Source organism: Papaver somniferum, chromosome 10, assembly GCF_003573695.1.
Source record: "Papaver somniferum cultivar HN1 chromosome 10, ASM357369v1, whole genome shotgun sequence".
Classification (NCBI taxonomy): domain Eukaryota; kingdom Viridiplantae; phylum Streptophyta; class Magnoliopsida; order Ranunculales; family Papaveraceae; genus Papaver; species Papaver somniferum.
The window spans coordinates 32,921,157-32,942,539 of NC_039367.1; the positions used below are offsets into that span (position 1 = coordinate 32,921,157).

The 21,383-nt window shown below is 36.7% G+C and overlaps 2 protein-coding genes across 6 annotated transcripts; both read right to left on the reverse strand.

The window, feature by feature from the left end:
* Positions 1 to 855: 855 nt before the first annotated feature.
* Positions 856 to 4,834, reverse strand: LOC113315140 (F-box/kelch-repeat protein At3g06240-like). Of its 5 annotated transcripts, none has more exons than XR_003342772.1 (3): positions 4,699 to 4,834; positions 3,137 to 4,589; positions 856 to 2,379 (listed from the first exon to the last, which is right to left on the reverse strand). XR_003342772.1 is itself a non-coding variant. In XM_026563451.1 (3 exons), the coding sequence occupies exon 3, from the start codon at positions 4,263 to 4,265 to the stop codon at positions 3,222 to 3,224; it is 1,044 nt and encodes a 347-aa protein (XP_026419236.1). In that variant the 5' UTR covers positions 4,266 to 4,336; positions 4,465 to 4,589; positions 4,699 to 4,834; the 3' UTR covers positions 2,893 to 3,221. The 5 variants fall into 5 exon arrangements, 3 of the variants coding, with proteins under 3 accessions (XP_026419236.1, XP_026419235.1, XP_026419233.1); XR_003342771.1 differs by lacking the exon at positions 856 to 2,379 and adding an exon at positions 2,737 to 2,754; XM_026563451.1 differs by lacking the exon at positions 856 to 2,379 and having other exon boundaries at positions 2,893 to 4,336; positions 4,465 to 4,589.
* Positions 4,835 to 5,070: 236 nt separating this feature from the next.
* LOC113315141 (expansin-A8-like) lies at positions 5,071 to 6,182 on the reverse strand. The gene is made up of 2 exons (XM_026563452.1): positions 6,009 to 6,182; positions 5,071 to 5,864 (listed from the first exon to the last, which is right to left on the reverse strand). The coding sequence occupies exons 1-2, from the start codon at positions 6,139 to 6,141 to the stop codon at positions 5,266 to 5,268; spliced, it is 732 nt and encodes a 243-aa protein (XP_026419237.1). The 5' UTR covers positions 6,142 to 6,182; the 3' UTR covers positions 5,071 to 5,265.
* Between the last annotated feature and the right edge of the window lie 15,201 nt (positions 6,183 to 21,383).

Consider the following 21,383-nt stretch of genomic DNA (forward strand, 5'->3'; position numbering starts at 1 on the left):
AACAATGACAGCCTTTAGTTTCCTTAGAGTTTGAAAAGAAATGATTGAGAGAAATTAATCGAGAGGAGGAGGAAGAAGAAAAAAAAATAAAAAAATAAATTGGAATTTATAAAGGTGGTCGGGTTCGACCCTCTGACCTCTACCTCGTTTTTTATCGAACTTCCCTTAGCAATTAAAAGATTTCCAACCTCCGTGTCCTTTTTTCTCTCTGTTAAATTTATGCGATTACCTTTTATTTTTCGCCTTATCTACGAAAATGTCTACAAGAAAAGAAAAAATAAATTACGTCTGCATCCTTTTTGAGGGACATTTCCGATTTTCAGGTGCACACGACCAAAAAGAAGTGAATACCAAAAAGAAATCCAATCTTTTTGTGTCAAATTGGAAAAAAAAAGTCATGCTTCACATTGACACAAAGTCACCATATACAGAGTCATCCCTCTCGTTCGGTTGGCCTAACTAGTTCTCAGCCTATATAATTTGGAACGAAGGAGTATATACCAAGAAATCGTAATTTTCTTGTTTCTTGAAATCATTTTAAAAATGTTCCTGACCTATGTTCTGAAAAATTACTTCCTAGTTTGGCGAAATTTGGGCATGCTCAGTTTAATCTGGACAAATTGAGTAAAACACAAAAATAATAATGTTCTGGATATGCCTTAATTTAGCTAGGTTTCTTAATTTTATGGCTTAATTATCTAATATGGATCCAGGACATTAACAGTAGTACTATTTAATAAATATGTGGACAGAGAGTAGTACTAAGATGGTTGTACTTTGGGAAGTCCTCGTGTTGATTGCCTTTTAAAATTGTAGCCGTGGCTCGGTGGTTTTGACGAAAATAAGCAAGTAGCTGGTGTTGTGTTCGAGTCTCGTCCTCAGAACTTCACATTTTATTTTTTTACTTATCATTATTTTTTAATAAACATGTTATTTTTTTACTTATCATTTTTTTAATAAAGATGTGGAATATTTTGAAAAATTACTACTTCACGTATGCTACTAGTTCCATAACAATATGCTTGAAAATCTAATCCTTTTATTTATCATTTTGTGTTTTTAAACATTAAAAAGTCCTAAACGCTATTTGGCTTGAAAGCAGCAAAAGAAGAAAAAAGAAACACCATTGACAAGATTCTAATTTTAAATTATGAAGAATGTTCGGGGAATTACTCCTTCAAATACACTAGCAATTCCATAAAAATAAAAAATTGAAGCATAAAAAATATACTTGTATATTGAAGATTTCAAACAATGAAACAAACCCTCTAATTTTCATTTGTTTTTCTACGAAGATCAAAAAATCCTGAACCTCATTGTGGTGAGCACTTCACATCTCAACAACTCTATTACCGGTGAAGGAAAGTAGGACATTTTCCCCATTGTCATGATGATTTAGGTCAGTCTTCTCCATGGTTTACCCGTTACACTTCAACAGCTTTGTTGACTAAACATTGTCGTATCGTAGTCTTGAAGTCTTCTTCTAGAGTACGTTGACTTTACCCGGCATCGAGATAGCTATGTGAACGTTACAAAAATGGAGAAAAAAAGTCGCATCTTCGGACCCACGCTTTTAAGGGAACAAAAGGGAAGAAGTCAACTGGTTGAATCATTTGGGTTTGAGTCCATGGTTCACCGATTAGGATGCGGTGGATCCAGGAAAAGTGACATGTTCATTGTTGCGAGATGAAGCATACTCCACATTAAGTATGTAAGCGTGACAAGAGAATCAAACCCTGAAAAGTTAAGGAATTTGACATGTATTGATTGCGAACCTGGTAGCACCTTATATCATAGGTTCCAAAGCTTTTCCGGGAATACTCCGTAAGCGCGAAAAGGTTGAAATCATATCAGAAACTCACATGCTCGGAACTTATTTTGATTCATCACTACAAATAAACTTCCATAAGAAATACGACGTGCAAAACCAATCAGTGAAAACAGCTAACTGAACTTCAAATATCTGACCCATTGATGAAAGGAGATTTCACATTACCCCTTCAGAAGTAATTGAATTTCAAATATTTAGCTGACCCGTGAAAGGAGACGAGTATTATGGCAAATGCAGAAACTATTTGTACTGGAAAGATTGAATCTAAGATCAGCAACTGGCACTGACAGCTTCAGCAAAACTAAGTAGTAGAACCAAAACAAATCATGGTAGTAGAAAACATCTTATAATCTCTTTCTGACTTTCAGAACCACAGTAAACATAGATCTAAAAGGACCTGTCTTTTCTTCGCTTCTTTCAAATATTCAGCGTAGAACTCCTTTGTCATTGGACACTATATTTCAGCACATTGAACCAATAATTTTACCAAGTCTAACCAGTTAGCTTCATACAAGTTTGGACCAACAAGGAAGTTCAAATCTGTAGGACTGTAGGAAAAAAAAATCTTCTGTTAGAGAGAAGAGGCAAAATAGCTACTGCTAAAACAAAGGAGTGACAACTATATATGATAAGGCTGTAGGCCTCTTGTCGGAATTCTGTTTCTGCCCAGAACTTGTTTTTGTAAGTGCCCTACTATATAATTCCATTATTATGTGCAAGTAGTTCACTCAAAAGTCAAAATGGCGCAAAGATACTTGAGAAAACCATAATTTATCTGAATCGATAATTTTTGAGTGCTTGCAGAACTGCAATTCAACAAACATATACAGAGCAATCAACAAAACCATTTGAAATCTAAATGTTCAAATGAAGATTTTATACAGTAAAAGATAGTGATGAATCTTTCTCCTCCTGGACATCATCTGAAGATAGTTTGTAAACTAAAACGAACTACACTCGAAATTGCTTATGACAAATGCTGGGAATTAAGATACCCTATGTGTGATGCAAAGCAGAGTCAAGTACCCTACGACACATTATAGTTGCAACTTGCAAATTTGTATGCACAAAATACTTCCAATATAGGGATGCAATAAGATTCAGTATGTCATCGCCACACGTAACAGTGGAAACCTTCCACACACTTTTCTTGTTGGGATTGGGAATAATATTTCACCGGAAGTGGGTAATTAAGGAGTAAAAGTAAGAAAAGAAAGTTCTCAATCATACAGCGGAAAGACGAGAAGAAAATAAGTAACGGAGTAATTTTTATTTCAGTGGCTGCTACGGATAAACCACCAATACCTTTGTTGTTTCTTTCGTGGATGATGACAACATGTGCTGCTACCACCATTTCCAGTTTCATAGCAGGGACTCTTGTTCAACCATTTCAAGCAGAAGGATCTAGATACCAAAATACCAAATGCAAGATAATTGCAGAGAACGAGCCAAGCACAGCCGAGAGAACAAGAAATGGGCGCAGGCCATACCTACTTCGTAGCTCCCAATATTCTGATATCGCTCGCTCAACTGTCAGCGAAAAGAACTTGTAAGCGCTAGCACTGGTATTCATCTCAGATATTTTTGAAGCCTTTATGAATTCACCTGAATTGAGTGAAACTAGACTTCCAACAAACGTAGTTGCATTAAAATGTTTTGGCATGCCGGGAATATCAAGAGCCACAAGTCTTCCGCTTTTGGGGTTATACGAGACTAAAGCATCCCTGCCTTCTAAACGTAAACCCTGTAATAGAATCTCGCGATTCTTATTGAGATAATGCAGGGGCAATAACATATAAAAATTTATTGTATCTCTTGAAAGGCTGAAAATTTTGGTCCAAGAATCTGTAACTCCATAATCTTTCATTATCCAAAGCTCGATGTTGCTCTCACCGCTTGGATGAACTGATAGGCAAAGTTCCTCTCCCAAGACAACCACTTCCATATCTTCGTATGAATACCTGCAGTCGTGTAGATAGCAACTGGGTACTTGGATTTCTTTGGTTCGCTCTTCAACTATATCGAACGAGACTATAACTTCAGTGTCTCCTATCCAATGTATAATTCCATTTAAAGGCTTCACACACATATTGTTACTACGATTCACATTATAACTTAAGTTTCCAATGTTATTCCATGAATTTGAACCTAATCTACTAACCCAAACTTCAGAGGTAATACTAAATTCTGGATTGGCCACTAACTTGAACAACTTGTAATCATCAATTTTCCAATCGTAACAAACACCATATCTGGAGAAGCCTTCTAGATTTGACGTTGGTGTGGGTATATCCTTGTATTCTCGTGTTGATGGATTCCACAAGCATATCATTTTCCGACTACCAGTGGATAAGACGATTAAGCCATCACATGAATAAATACGTAGATAACCAGGTAGAAACGTATCTTGTGGGAGATCAGTTCGAACAGCCATAGGGTAAGACAAGGAGGATGTTAAATCAAAATCTATGGTTTTATAAACACCCCTATTCTCGTCATCAGAACCTATCAAATAAGCCGCGAAATTTGTATCAAGCAGGACACTAAACTTGTTGTTTTCAATAGCATGGTGAAGGTGTGTCTTAATAAACTTAGGGTTTTTGAACAATTCACACCAGCGTTTGCACACACACCTGAAACGAGAGATCGATTTGACTGGTAACTTCGATACTATAATGACGATCATATCTTCAGGAAGGCTCGCCATTGTTAAGCTTTTCTTTTTCTTCTTTGTAGCTATTGCAGGATGAAACTACAGCTGAAAAACACCGACAATTGAAATTCAAAAATTAAACAAAATACGAAAACGAAAGAGCCACATGAAATATTTTCACTTGAATTGAAGCAATTTTGTGGAGAAGTTTTACCTTTCAGTGATGAAATTTTGGTGATTCTGTAGCCATCAATTGTGTTTTCTGAGGGTTTTTGGTTACAGGTGAGAGGAAAAGAATAAGAGGGAACTTTTCCAGTGAAGTTCTGAGTGTTTTAGGCCCAAGGTTTTACTATTCCAACCCAGCTTTATTTCCGCCGGGATTTATTTTTTTTATTCAGATTATCTCCAGATAATTCATGATTGCTAAAAGCTTAACAGGGGCACTGTTTGAATGACTCGACGGTCAGGATCAGTTTTAACATTATTTTATCTCATATAAAGGGTATTATTCTACGAATTCTGGATACCGCATGTAGCAATGACGATATAATTGATCGTATAAGCATTATTAATAAAAAACAAAGTATTTTTCAAATAAAATCGTTCAATTTTTTTTTTAATTTTTACTTTTTTGGAAATAAAGGATAGATTACAGCAAAGATTGCTAATTTATAAATTCAGTCGCATACAATACGAGGTCAGGTTTAACAGTCCATCCAATGGCTGAATCATTTTTTATTTTTTTTACCCTCATAAGTCTGCCCAAATTGTCAAACAAGACTTAAAATTGTTTACCCTCATAAATCTGCCCAAATTGCCAATTTGAGGGAGCTACATCATCAGACTGGACCATATTGCCATCGCTGGTAGTAACTTGGAATGACAGACTTTGCCCTACCAATTGTTGCCCTGTTTGCCATTTTTGGCCCCAGTTTCTGCTCATTGCTACCCAATCACCATCCGACCCCTTAATTGACATTCCATGAACATCACCAACACCACCTACATTATACACTGTCACAAGAATAAAGTAAGGATTACCCTCTAATCCGAACTTAATACCTCCTTGTTTGATGCAACTTATACGTCGATATTGAATCGGAACGATTCCAGATTGGTATTCCGCAATTTTTAAGAACATAGGTTGGGTTAAATCAAAATGTTGATTAGGAGGGCTGCACCATCCTTCACCACCAGGCGGGCAAAAGTTTGTCGCCGTGACTTGAACTGAAACATCAGGATGGCACCACTTGGAATCGACGCACTTGATTTCGTAACATGCACCGCAAGTTAAGCCATCATTGAATAAAGCCGTACTGAGGGCTGTTGTTTCTAAGCCATAGCCTTCTTGCATTAGGTCACCATAACCACAAGCTCCCTCTGAAATGACAGAAAATGAAGAGAAAAAATTGTTAGTTTAGGAAACATGAATCTGCCATGCGAAATCTGCAACGAGAGACGGCCTCCTTAGAATCAATTATGTAATGAAATCAACAAAACAAAAATACATGGAAAGAAACTCACCCATAGTGCCACCACCCTGTGCATCACCATAAAATGTAGCATGTGCTGGCTGCCATTCACCATCACCATTCCCAACTGCGAAAAACAAAGATGCAATCACAATTGTGTAGCAAAAACCATGGAAGGAAGCCATTCTTGTTCAAAATTGTTTCTGTTATTTCCTTAAATTTTTTTTTCGATCGAGTAATGTGTATATGGCATATGGGAGAAGGGTTTATATAAGATTAGAAAACATGGCAATGGATTAAAATCCATTAAGAACATTTAATTGAAACAAATAATGCTTATTAGGCAGATTGCAATTAATATTAATCCTATCTTGCAAGATTTTCTTGTTAAATTTTCTCTGCTCATTTATTGTATTTAGATGTTGGTTTTGTTTATGAGGGGTAAAAAGAAGCATACAGATTTGGATGGTATATATTTTGGCGCGTTAATAAATTCAAATGCATGCACACTTACAAATCCATAAATTGGTGTTGATTTTATTTTTATTGGTTACAAGTTACCATAAATGGATGCACAACGCGCAACAATCACTTTTAGTTTTAGGGACATTTCAAGGCCCGTATACCCTTAACTCGAGTGGTGAATCCTGCTAGTGCCAGGAAATGGCTCGAAGATCCTGAAATGGACCTTCGACCCCTAATCGCTTAACTATCCTGAAATCAGCTCAAAACTCTAAACTATAAGCATTTTCACTCCGATATTCATTATAAACCCTCTCTTAATCTCTCTACATGAAAGTTGATTTTAAGCTGAAGCTGGAAGAAGAAGAAAAATTGATCAGTCAATAAAAAGTATATTAGAGGCACACAAGTTAGGTGCAGTCGGAAACAACAAAAAGAGAGTTAAAGCCTATAGAGAATGCAAAAAAAACAAATAAGAACTATAGGTAGAAAATATAAATACGCAAGATGATTTATTAGCGAAGAAACAACTAGTTGTATCTAAACACAATACTTGAATTGCAGCATGCAAACACTAGTTACCGTCAACTATTTTCTATCTGTCAACTACCCTTAACTTGAATTGCAACCTGCAAACACAGTATTTTCTATTCGAAGCTAGAAATTACTTAAGCCTTAAAAGTTAAAACCTTAGCTTCATCCGTCTGGATATAAACTATAAAATTTGGTGAAAAATATTAGAGTGGTGTTTGACACCAAGAAGTAATAATAATAAGGATTATGAGATCAAATTTTTAACACTCCATGCGGCCATGCCTCATCTCATTCATCAATAGATTTAATACCATTGGAGGAAGTTTAGTGAGTCTGATTCAAGGTTCACTTGTTGGAATGTTTTACTTTTTTTTTTGACAAAAAAATGGCAAATTATATTAATAAATTAGTTGTCACCAAAGCACTGACAACTAAAATTTAAGGGCTAGCTACTTGCTATTTCTAACACAAACTGATTTCCAATTACAAATCAAAGTACTAACAACGCGTTTGGTTCGAGGAATTGGGTTCCTGGTGATCCAATTCATGGGGAATGTGACCAATTCCTTGAACCAAACAGTCCAAACCAACTCTATGTAATTGAGAATTTTGATTCCTAGGAATCCAATTCCCCCAAAATAATTGATATCTATTGCATTGGTCTAGAAGTGCAATGGAATTGAATTCCAAGATAAAAACAAAAAAAATTGGATTACCTCAACCAAACGCTAATTTTTTGGAATTAAATCTAATTTTATGAAATTCAATTCCAAGAAATGGATTATCCCATAATTAAATCATCATTCAATTCCAACCGAATGAGGTGTAAATGAATCATCATCAATAAAAATTATAGAAGAAGCCCGACTAAACAAAGTGCACTTCACAAAGATTATAAGCTGATTCTAATTCCTTTTTATGCCTCCGTACAGCCGGTCGTTCTCTCCCTCCATATAGCCCACCAAATTGTAAATGGAAAACCCCCCCGGATCTTTTAAACCATCACGTTACTTTTCTTGTTTAGTCATTTCCACGGTGTAGCTCTTACTCAATCCACAAAAAAACAAAAGCCCAATCAATACCAAAACTATTGAAAAAATAATTCCAAGGTCCCGCAGTCCCAGTACAATGCAAGACCAAATGCTTGTTAGTCTCTGGTTGTAAATTACAGAAGAAAACACAAGTACTATTGGTGACACTACCAGTTTTGTGAATGTAGTCGCATGTGACCTTTGTGTCTGGAAAAATAAAAATAGATGAAAAAGATACGCAACCAGGCAAACAACATGGACTTGTAAAATTTTGAAGTTCGCAAGTTTCTTCCATTTGCACAACCATGAAGATGCACAACCATGAAGACATTGACTTGTCTCTTGCGAGATCGAATATTAGCATGCCCGCGAATGTTAACTTCAGATATCCCAATAAACCTAGGGATTTATGCCGTGAAAATCGAACCTGAGACAGATTAAACAACTAAACCACCTGAACTAAGCAAAACATGGCATAGGAAAAGGACAATCTCTTCTTATCGTGTTCATTTTCATTTTTTTGTGGCTCATTTTTGCTTTGGGTTCGATTACTTGAAGAAAAATATGGAAATTGTGCGAGAAATTCAAATGAAACACTGCTAAATGTATAAGACAAAGAACAGGACTGTACTAAATTCAACATTAAAAAGGTATAGTCAAAAGGTCAGGCAAATTAAGTCAACAGACATGTCAAATAATCACAAAATGCCCAATCAAAAAGAAAAATTCTTAGTAGTGGAGAACTCTGGACCAACCACTGTCATTCATGGACTTCCTTTGTCTTTTCGATGCCGAATCTGATGAAGTAAAACAGGATGACGGAGATGATTGAAGATCATCATTTTGATCATGAAATTTCCTTTTAAGGGTCACTTCAACCTGATGATTATCAATAACTATTTCTTGATCGGAATCTTTTGTTGTCTAGTTGTTTTTCAATCTTTTAACTTCAGGTAATGTCACTGGTTTTACTATGAAATCCTCTGCCCCTTCTTCCAAACACCTAGTGATCCGAGGAAAGACATATAATTACCACTGGATTTCTTTGAATGTTTTTTTTATCCCGGTTCATGCAAAAAATAAATCAATCAAATTCTTGCTTTTGAATGTAAAAAAAAAACAACATATTTCTGCTTTTGTGTGTGTGATATATGTTGGGTGCAATAATCAAAAGCAAAAAAAAGATCAAATAAGCAAAAGTTATTGATACTTAGCTCCTTTACAATGGAAGTGATCGCTTTGACGAAACGAACAAGCTCCCCATATCTCCGCAACAGCAACAAGGAAAATTTTTGGAAAACAGAGCGAGTCACGTGTTCAACACGTTATCCTAAAGACATTAGCGCCCGGCTACACTCAAGAGTGATGCTATAGCCCTCACAGGACGGATATCTCCAGGATAAAACATCCTAATAAACCTACTACTAGCATATGTAGTAGATGCTCAGCTTGAGCTTGGCAACTCGGAAAAAACCGTTAAGGAAAATCACGAACGCGCTATAAAATATTTTCCCTTAGGGGTCCCTCTAAAATATAGAGCAACCCCTTTCCCATAGATTTTACAAAAGTAGTGAATTTGTTTATATAATTGACAAATACAACTTAAGAAGAGAAACTCCCCGATGTGGGACTAAAAATCTTATATAGTCTCTTAAAAGAACTAAAGAGTGGAAACTCCACGATGTGGGACTAATAAGTTTTTTCATTCACAAAAGAAACAATTAATTAAAATCTTTAAAAATCAATTTTATTAATCGTTTTTCCAATAATCCCCACTTGAATGAAAACTCAATAAAATGTGAAAAATATAAATAGATCTTGGTAAATCAAATCCCAATCCCACGACCTAACCTGACCGAGCAGGAAGACATGTCGTGCGTTTGTTGAAGTCATACTAGCCATTTCAACGTCCTCTCCTTCACACAACAGTGTGTTGATCCCAGGGTCATACTATGGATTGCATAAATCATAATAGCATAGAGAGCTTTCATCTTTAGTTTCTCACAAGTGAGATTAAAGGTTTCTTTCACCAAAGTGAAAAATCATGAACTAGTGAACCCTTAGTGACCCTTTGGTCCTAAGTTCCAATAATACCAAAACCATAAAAACGAAAACCACATAAAAAGGGAAGGAAATACCATTTCAAGTAGAGGTGTCCATGAGGTCTTGAACCTTTGCTTAGTGAGATATTACTGAAATTACTTGATAGAGATAGTGAACTATGTCTTGAACTGCTAGCGTTTGGTGTAATTCGCGATAACAACCACGCAATGATATCTCCAAGGTTGTTGCCAAGCTCGTGCCGTTGTGTCCGTTTTGGCCCTGGACGTATCCTGTTTCTCAGAATTCTCTAGAGAATCAACTCATATTCTCATAGGAAGCAACCCACTTCCTCATTCAGATAGGTGAATTCCATCAAGAGTGTTTACTGCTACACTGATAGACGCATTTTCGTGTCTAATTTGTCCTCAATGTTTCGTATTGTTAGTACTTGTTTTTGTCCTTATTATGGTGTTTTGTATGTTTTTAGGTATTTTTGGAAATAAACATTTTTGGAAAAATCAGCTCGAAAAGTTGCCCGGGGTACCCTTGAAGGACAATTGTTATTCAGACTCTCACTATCGGTTAAGGGGCACCTCAGTGGACACCTTCTATTCGCACCCCAGTTCAGGATAGGGGGACACCCTTTCTCTTTCATTTCAAAAATTGGTTTTGGCGGGAAACAGTTCTTCTTCACTGGCGGATTTTTAGTCGTGATTTGGAGGAGATACAGTGAGATTCACTGACTTAAACTTGGCAGGAAGATGTGATTTAGCCCAGGGAAGACATTGTGGGCGTCTAGTTCGATCAGAATTGGCTGGAAATCCCGGTTTGATTCACGAGCTCAAAACAGAGCAACGTGTCCTGTAACACGAGTTTGATTGTGTGTTTGCCATGCATGGAGTGTTTTGGAGGAGTTCGATGACTTATGAGGCGTGGGGAAGGTTAACTAGAGCGTGCATGATCAAATTTTATGTGTGTAGAAGCCAAAAATGGAAATTATTGTTAAATATGGGCAGCGAGCAATGACGGGATTAATGGGAGATTATACGGTGTTATGGTCGGATATTTTTGTTCTAAAACACTATAAATACAAGGATAAAGAGTTGAGAAGGGTTGGAGAGCTTTGGGGGAGAGTTTGAAGTCGGGAGAATCAAAGAAAAAAACATACAAAGAGAGAGTTTCTTCTGGTGTGAGAGAGGAAGAACGTGAAGAACAGACTTGCAAAGCAGTCGTTCTTCGCAAGCGTCTGCGACACTCATTTGTGGGTCGCATTCAACCAGGGAACTGCGTTTCTTTTCTGTCGCTCTTGTAAAGGCAGTGTGTAACATTTATATGCGTTGCAAACCCGATTATATTTACATTTTCTCTTGATTGTAAACAACTTTTGAGCATCAATGAATCATTTTGAGAGGTTTTTCATCATGAGTAGCTAAACCCAATCCCAGGGGTGACGGAGGAAGCCATTCTTTCAAAAGTTATGTGGTAAAATTTATTTAAATTTATTTATGCAACTCTTTTATGATTAATTGCACCGAATAAAAATGGAGTAAATGATTTTTATTAATCAATTGTGTTTTCTCTTGATGGAGTATGCTTAGTAAATTGCTTTTGATACTTCATGCTCGCGATTAACAATGGATGTTTTCAAAATCTAATTTAGGCAATGATTAGAATCACAATTTCCTTTGATTGGAGTTATATTGTCTAGAATCGCATGATAAGAATTTTTATTGAATCACATAAATTTTGGTGAATGGTGGAATCCTGATCCCCAGTAAAAATTCTCTTCCATATTTTGTATTGTGCATATAAAATTATTTATTTAAATCTAAAAAAAAATTATTCCCTTCACAAGTTCGAAAAGAACCCAGTTCTTACCACCATCACTACACCCACATAGAAAAATCGTAATCATTTTGGCGCCGTTGCCGGGGACATGTGCTTAGGTAGATTTTTTTTTGTTTTAGGTTTATTTTTTTTATTTGTTTCTTTTTACGTTTCTTTCTGTCTTTATTTTGCAGGTTCGAAGTGGAACACTAAGGACTTGGAGAGAAAAAAGCTTAAAGCGAAAAGCGAAAAGAGTACGAAAGAAGACAAATAAATTTTTAGGATTTAATTTTTATTTTTTTTTAATTTTTAATTTTTTAATTTTTAGATATTTTTATTTTTTTTTAGAATTGTATTAGAAAATATTGTAATTATTATTATTTTATTTGTTTCTTTTTGGACTTTTATTTGGACTTTGGACTTTTTTTTTTAAAACCCTACGGAAGGGTTCTATAATAAAAAAAATATTATTAAATTGTGTGCAAAGAAGGACGGTATTACAATATCACCTCGGCCCCTCGGGTTCGTACACGGCATAGGAGTCGTGGCCCGAGTCGACGACAACGGTTCATCCCCCGTCTGGTACGGGAGGTAAGTTGATGAGTGCTAAAAAGTGCATATTTATATATATTTTTCTTGGCATTTAACTCATCTTTTGTGCATTAATTCTACATTTTATCCCATATTCTGTATTTTCTTTGTTTTCAAGAATAAATATTTTTATTAATTAATTTTGCATTTTTAGGTAATAAATAAAGTTTGGATGAATAGCGGAGCGGAAAAGAGCAGAAAAGCGGTGAAAAGCCGGGAGGAATTACATAAGGAAGCCGCGAAGAATGTTGTGCACAAGACCAAAAGGCTAGAAGTGGGCTTGAAGAGGAAGAATTGTTCTTAAAGAAGATATGGGCTTGGCATACCCAAGGCCCAAAACCATCACCCAAATCCAATTCCTATATCCATACCCGTTTCCCTTTCTAGCCGTCATATTAGATCATCTCAGCATCTTACGGTCGCTTCATCGTCGTGCATCGAAGTCTGAAGCTCCTGTCAAACACTACAGCACCTAACTCCATCTGGAGCCATCAGTTTTGTTGTGTCTCACAATCCTACGGTCGCTGCAAGCATTGCCATATCAGCCGATAGATTCGATCCAGATGTGTCGATCCAACGCTTTAACTCACTGGACATCGAATTCTGATACATCCGCTCAACACCCTAATACCTAACCCTATTCCTACCCAACCAAATACCCCCCTCACTCTTTTTCATCGACTCCATCTTCTCTTTCTCCCCTCACCTCCTCTGCAACCTCCATGTCCGCCACCATCTCCTCCACCTGCTATCCCAACTGCTCCGCCATCACCACCATAATTACCACAGCATCAAACAATGATAACCCATCATTGTTCCCCTCTCCCTAGTCCGTCTACTTTACTTATTCCACACATTTTCAACCGAAACCCTAAAGTGTGAAATAGGTAAATTAGGTCGATCTAGAGGCAAATTGAAGGTATGGGAAGCAAGAGAAGACTAATTCTAAGCATGGGTCGAAGTTTGATTGGAGTCAGAGATTAGGTAAATTTCTAATTTTAATTTCTAAAACCCTAATTTTTCTGATTTGGGAAATTTTTGGGGGAAATCAATTGAATGTTAAATTGAGGTATGGGATAGTCTATTAGGGTTGTTATCAGAGTTAGGTAGGATTTTTTTTTGTATTTTCACCAAACCCTAATTGGACTGATGTGGTCCTGTTTTGGGGAAAGTTGGTTTGTGTATAAATAGGTGTTAAGGGTTGTGAATTTGGGCATGCCTGGACTAGCCAGAGCACCACCAAGAGGACTGGAATAGCCAGTTCCTCAATTGTTCATGTTCTGTTGTTGTTTCACTTTCAATTTCAATTGCTCTTTATGTTCATCATGTTTTAATTTATCACTTGCTAAGGCTCAGATGAAGCCTAGTGCACTGTTGAATGATGTATTGCTAGGATAGTTATCTTGATGCCTGTTTTGCTTGAGCAATTGGAAGAAACTAATGCTCATAGTGCATGTGATTGACTGTTCTGTCAAAAGACAGTCAATACTAGGGGCAAACTAATGAGCAAGTTAGTTCTCTTCCATTTCTAGATGTATGCATAGGATATTCAACTCAACCTAGAAATATGTTGTTTGATTAGGACACAAGGTGGATTCTAAGCCTTGGCTTAACCACAAATCCTTTACAATTAATTTCAGTTCTATTTTGTTCCATGCTAAATTTACTTTCCTTCACTGTTTTTCTTGCATTTTGAAGCTGTTGTGCACTGAAATCAGTGCACAAACTCCCCTTGCCCTTTGCTTACAGCCTTGGTTCCCTGCTATTTTTATTTTATATCCTCTGCCATTTAATCTTTGCTGTTTTGCCATCTTGTGTTAACTGCTTGGTTTGTTAACTGTTTTGGTTCTTTGCATCTGCCATATTACCTTGCCTTGCTCACTGCCATAGTGCTTTGCACCCATTGATAGCTTAGGATAATTTCTTGTATGCTCCCACTCCCTGTGGACTGATCCCATTCTTACTTTCTATACTAAAACTTGACCTTGTATACTTGCAAGTCTTTTGTGTGTCGTTCCCAAGCCTACCATAAGTCCAATCGAAACACTCGCGAATCCCCTGCAAGCGAGTTACTGTATTCCTTAAGGTGATAATTGTTTGAGGACGAACCGGACTGTCTTTATTTTCCTAGTAAAGGGAAAGGCCTGGCCTAAACAAGATAAGGGTTCGGATTTCATCACCGTTCCCTTCTTTCCCGTTTTAGGAAAACAAAACCTAACGCGAACCCAAGCTTTAAAATATGATTAGAAAGAGACCTATAGGGTATCGAGCTTGTTAGGAAAATTTTTCGAAGGATATTGGTCACCTTTTAAGCAACTTCAAAGTTCATGATGACTTCTGGGAGTTGAAAAAAGCCGCCTTGTAACGCCGGTGAGGCCTTGGGTATCAAAGCTCCATTGAGCTTCCCTCGCCTCAGTTTCATCTCACATTAGCTCGGATTGATCCAGAGAGGTTGCTCAAACTGTAACGTATTCCCCTTCGAGAGATAGAAGCTAGTCTAGAAACAATCTAAGGGAGCCATCATGCTTTTTGTTTGCTAGATAAAATAGGCTTGTCGTGGTCGAGTCAGCCTTCTTTGTGCTTGTTTAGAATTCCCTTGTAGTTAAAATGTCAAACTGGTATTATAATAGCCATCAGAATGAATATGATTATCCAACTGAACAATATGGACATTATTATGACCATAGTGTGAATAGTGGTTGGGAATGCCAACCTTTTGAAGGTTATGGGTCATACCATAGTGAGCCCAATTACTATCCACACGTGCATCAGTCATACGAGCAAGAAGATTATAGTACTAGTTCTTCGTCTTTAGAGGATACAATCAAACTATTGAAAAGTAGTATTTTTTATGATCCTTCAGTTCCTATTCCTTCTCTAGAAGAGACTCTCAGGAATTTAGCTGAGTCATCACGTCAGTTAGCTGAATCGACGTATAAATTAGATGAGGTGGATAACGTAGTTATGGACGAAAGGACTGGAACAACAACTGAATCTGTAGAAGATATCCTCAATATATTAACTCAAAAATTAGATCCAACACTAAGAGAACTTTCTTTGGAAGAGACCCTTGAGAGGATAGCTGAGTCGGCACGTAGACTTGAGTTAGAGACGAACGAAAGTATTGCTCGAAATAACTTGAATTGCCAATATAGTGTATCCAATAATACCCTTGAGAATGAAGATAGTTTTTCACATAATCAAGATAACGAGGTTAGAGTTGGTAACAATACTTATTTAGATAAGGTTCAATCATCTTCGTACTATTATGATGATGATGATAGTAGTAATGAAGGATCTGAAATATGTAGGCATAGTGATCAGGAATCTAGTAATCCAATTGAGCTTTATAGTGATTATATTATTTATACTTCAAATCCAACTAATTTCTATAATTATTCACCTATTCAAGAGGACGAAGATTTTATTAGGAATACCACCGTTTTAGACGATGTAGTATTTCCTTTTAATTACGAAGACGATAGTGGTTTAGAGGAACAGGTTTATTCTGAAAATGTTGTTTTAGAGTCTAGCAACTTAGAAACAATAATCTTAGACGAAGAAGATAGACCCGTAGAGATGAGTAAAGATGCACTACCTGATAATAACTTAGAAAAATCAATTGACCATTTCCAAGAATCTGATTATCTAGAAATTAGGGAGATTGTGACTAGTCTATCTAGAGACACTGAAAACTCTAAGTTTGGGGGTGATTATCACCTTCCTAGTGACGTACCTTTAACTCTCAGAAAGTCCCCTCACATAGGACTTGATATCCATGCCTCAACCATCTTACAAGATTATCTTCATACTAGGTTTCCCGAACCTAATGATGTCCTGAAAGAAGTTCAGTCGTTAGAAACCCATCCTCTGGTTGATGTGGTTTGCCCAGGATATGATACCCAGATTGACTTTGTTTTCCCACCAAATAGTTTTCTTCCAATTGTGGGAACGTATAGATTTCAAATGTGTCACTTATTAAGTTCTGAGACTAAGCCTAAGTACTTTAGGAAATTAGAATCAACACATTTGCTTAAGAATGACCACTACTCTGACTGTGGTCAACTATGTAAGTCATACCTAATTAATTTAAAGGATCCTAAATTATTTAGGTTATTTTGTGATTCCAGGTTCTTATCTGAGTTTTTCTAGACTCTAGGACCTAATAATTTGGATCCTACCTATGAGGAAATGTATCCGAGGAAAATATTCTATTTAGACCCCTTCATAGAACCTGAACCTGAACCGCAATTAGCGATAGTTATCAGGAAACTAGGTAAGGGCATGCTAATCTTGTACATTTTCTTGGTTCACTGCAGTTTCCTTTTGTCAGCTCTTTTTGGTTTTAAAGACCCACAGTTATTCCGGCTACTGTTATACGGTTCGAGTTGACTAAACCTTTTCTAAGTCTGGCTGAAGACTTTGAACTTAGTACTTCTTGGGAGGTAACCCAATCTCATGCAACATGGTAATATCCTTCCTTAACTCTTTTGCTTCAAATAGTAACCGCTTCTCCTTGTTCATGCTTTTAATTTCATCTTTAGAACATTGAGGACAATGTTAGATTTAAGTTTGGGGGTATGGGAGAAACTTTTTAGTTGCAATAAATAAACTCCAGAGCTTAGAATTTATGTTTACTAAGGATGACACTAACCAATCTAAGTGGATGAGAACATCTTGGTTGTAGGAGTTGAGGAACCAATCTGATTATATGGAAACATATAAAGAGTCTATTCATAAAAGCACAGAGCTCAGGTGTTAGAATTAAAAAAACATGGTAGTTTCGCCATATCCTCGTGATGGAAACATCGAAAGAATCCTGATCACTTCTTATTGTTTTACTTTTACCATTGCTAGGGTGAAATAGAGTGACTGAGATATCAAAAAAAAAAAAGACCAGACCACCAGACCAACCGGAATAAATACAATAAAGTCGACCACTGGTACCCTTGTATATGCCAGCTGAGTTGACCTAGAGTTAGGATTATCGACCAGGTTCCCTTGTATATGACAGTGTGTTGATATTAGTCCGGACCAATATCTCAGTCCATTAGGATAGGTTCACCTTAGTCAACATCATCCACGTACATCCACCTTCTTAATCTATCCATGTGATTGGTTGACTCCGGTTTATGATGTCTAGAAACTATCTGAGTATAGATCTATCACTTTATATGAATTTTAGTATGCTTGAGTGCAAACTCGTGTTCAACAATTGGAATTTCGCATCAGGGTACTTCCTCCTTTAGTCAATAAGTATGCCAACCAAGGAGATTCTTTAGTGTCTTCCAAGGTTCTGCATAAATAGCTAGGGTCTGGAGTATTGGTTTTGTGGGTACACCTATGGTAAACCCTCCCGAGTTTATAACTCGGTCTTTTTATTTTCTAGATATATTTTTGCTCGAGGACTAGCAAATAATAAGTTTAGGGGTATTTGATAGACGCATTTTCGTGTCTAATTTGTCCTCAATGTTTCGCATTGTTAGTACTTGCTTTTGTCCTTATTATGGTGTTTTGTGTGTTTTTAGGGTTTTTTTGGAAATAAACATTTTTGGAAAAATCAGCTCGAGAAGTTGCCCGGGGCACCCTTGAAGGACAATTGTTATTCAGAATCTCACTATCGGTTAAGGGGCACCTCAGTGGACACCTTCTATTCGCACCCTAGTTCAGGATAGGGGGACACCCTTTCTCTTTCATTTCAAAAATTGGTTTTGGCGGGAAACAGTTCTTCTACACTGGCAGATTTTCAGTCGTGATTTGGAGGAGATACAGTGAGATTCAATGGCTTAAACTTGGTAGGAAGATGTGATTTAGCCTAGGGAAGAAATTGTGGGCGTCTAGTTCGATCGTAATTGGCTGGAAATCCCGGTTTGATTCACGATCTCAAAACAGAGCAACGTGTCCTGTAACACGAGTTTGATTGTGTGTTTTCCATGCATGGAGTGTTTTGGAGGATTTCGATGACTTATGAGGCGTGGGAAGGTTAACTAGAGCGTACATGATCAAATTTTACGTGTGTAGTAGCCAAAAATGGAAATTATTGTTAAATATGGGCAGCGAGCAATGACGGGATTAATGGGAGATTATACGGTGTTATGGTCGGATATGTTTGTTCTAAAACACTATAAATACAAGGCTAAAGAGTTGAGAAGGGTTGGAGAGCTTTGGGGGAGAGTTTGGAGTCGAGAGAATCAAAGAAAAAAACATACAGAGAGAGAGTTTCTGCTGGTGCGAGAGAGGAAGAACAGACTTGCAAAGCAGTCGTTCTTCGCAAGCGTTTGCGACACTCAATTGTGAGTCGCATTCAACCAGGGAACTGCGTTTCTTTTCTGTCGCTCTTGTAACGGCAGTGTGTAACGTTTATATGCGATGCAAACCCGATTATATTTACATTTTCTCTTGATTGTAAACAACTTTTGAGCATCAATGAATCATTTTGAGAGGTTTTTCATCATGAGTAGCTAAACCCAATCCCAGGGGTGACGGAGGAATCCATTCTTCCAAAAGTTATGTGGTAAAATCTATTTAAATTTATTTATGCAACTCTTTTATGATTAATTGCACAAAATAAAAATGGAGTAAATGATTTTTATTAATCAATTGTGTTTTCTCTTGATGAAGTATGCTTAGTAAATTGCTTTTGATACTTCATGCTCGCGATTAACAATGGACGTTTTCAAAATCTAATTTAGGCAATGATTAGAATCACAATTTCCTTTGATTGGAGTTATATTGTCTAGAATTGCATGATAAAAATTGTTATTGAATCACATAAATTTTGGTGAATGGTGGAATACTGATCCCCAGTAAAAATTCTCTCCCATATTTTGTTAGTATTGTGCATATAAAATTATTTATTTAAATCTAAAAAAAATTATTCCCTTCATAAGTTCGAAAAGAACCCAGTTCTTACCACCATCACTACAACCACATAGAAAAATCGTAATCATACACCCCACGTCAATCTTAAATTGAAACTATAAAACTCATTAAGACTTATTAAAAAGTCATCCTCCACACGCAGTCACACTATCACGTCTACACCATAGGGAAGGGACAGAGAATGAAAATCTCTGATAGTGTTTACCTTTACCCACCACAAATTAGTTGTCTCATTCGAAACCTTGATCATGGGATCTCCAGTCAGCAAGGTTGAGTATCCTTCATGGAAAGTTTAATATATGAGCTTAAGCCCCAACCCCCTCGATGCATTTTTAACTATCTCTTTGTACAAACCTTTCGTCAAAGGTTGCACGATATTCTCCTTGGAATTTATCCAATCAATGGAAATAACGCCGATTTAGATTAGTTATTTCTTAGCTTTAACTATTATAGCTTGGCTAACACAATGTATAGATATAGCTGGCACATGCCTATGCCAGAGAGGGATGTCTTCTAAAAATTATCTTAGGCACTCAGCCCCCTCTCGTGCTTTATCTAACGTATTATTCTCAAATTCCATAGTGAATTGAGCTATATGTCTGTTTGGAAATTATCAAAAAACAAACCTTCCTACTAGATTGAATACATATCCACTCGTAGATTTAGACTCCTCTGAGTAAACTATCCATTTTGCATCACAAAGTCCCTCAAAGATAGCAAGTTACCTTTCATAAATAAAACAAAAGGTAATAGAGTATTTTAGGTACCATAATACTCTACTAAGTGCATACAAATGTTTTTTCTCTGGACTACAAGTATATCTACTTAACTTACTCACAATATAGGAAATGTCTGGACTCTTACGGTCCATTAAATTAATTAGACATCTTATAACTCTTGAGTATTCAAGTTAAGATACTTCATTACCCTTATTTTTCTCGAGTCTAACAAGAAGAATCGTATGGAGTACATGCAGGATTACAATCAGACTGGTTGTATCTCATAAGCACAAATTCAACATAATGAGAATGAATAAGACTATAAATGTTTGATTATCTTCTAACCCTCATCCCTAAGATTATATCAAAAGGGTGTAAGTCTTTCAAGTCAACGTCCTCATTCAGTGCATGTTTTTAGTGGAATTAATCACATCTATGTTTGTATCAAGTATAAGCATATCATCAACATACAAGCATACAATCACACACGCATCCTTAACAAGTTATTTTTAATATACTTGTGAGATTCATTAACTTAAATCCACTACTCATATCACTGTTTACGTGCTTATTTGAAAACCATAAAAAGATTTATTCAATTTAAAAACTTTGTCTTCACAACCTTTCACTACAAAGTCCTCAGGTTGGCTTATGTAAATTTCTTTATATAATTCATGGTTTTAGAAAAGCTGTCTTAACATCCATCTGATGTATTGATAGACGCATTTTCATGTCTAATTTGTCCTCAATGTTAAGTATTGTTAGTACTTGTTTTTGTCCTTATTATAGTGTTTTGTGTGTTTTTAGGTATTTTTTGGAAATAAATATTTTTGGAAAAATCAGCTCGAAAAGTTGTCCGGGGCACCCTTGAAGGACAATTGTTATTCGGAATCTCACTATCGGTTAAGGGGCACCTCAATGGACACCTGCTATTCGCACCCCGGTTCAGGATAGGGGGACACCCTTTCTTCTTCGTTTGAAAACTGTTTTTTGGCGGGAAATGAAAATCTCAACTGGCAGAAGTTTGATCACAAAAATGAAGGGGTTACGGGTCGATTCAATGGCTGAAATTTGATAGAGAGATGTGATATAGGTTAAGGAACACATTTTGGGCAGTGGGTTCGATCGGAATTGGCTGGAAAAGGCGTGATGATTCACACACCCAAAACAGAGCACATGTACTGTAACACGAGCAAAATTGAAGTTCTTGTGTGCATGGAGGAGTTTTACTAGCGTTGGAAGAGTTCTGAGACGTGGAGAAGGATAACTAGAGAGTGAAGGATCAAATCTAACGCGTGCATGAGCTTAAAAATGGAAATTATCGTTATTATGGGCAGC

Excerpts from the sequence above, each read along its gene's own strand:
- LOC113315141 (XM_026563452.1), bottom strand. The coding sequence starts at position 6,141 with ATGGCTTCCTTCCATGGTTTTTGCTACACAATTGTGATTGCATCTTTG. Across the intron at positions 5,865-6,008 it reads ACAGGGTGGTGGCACTATGG|AGGGAGCTTGTGGTTATGGT; the intron begins GTGAGTTTCTTT and ends CTGTCATTTCAG.
- LOC113315140 (XM_026563448.1), bottom strand. The coding sequence starts at position 4,538 with ATGGCGAGCCTTCCTGAAGATATGATCGTCATTATAGTATCGAAGTTA.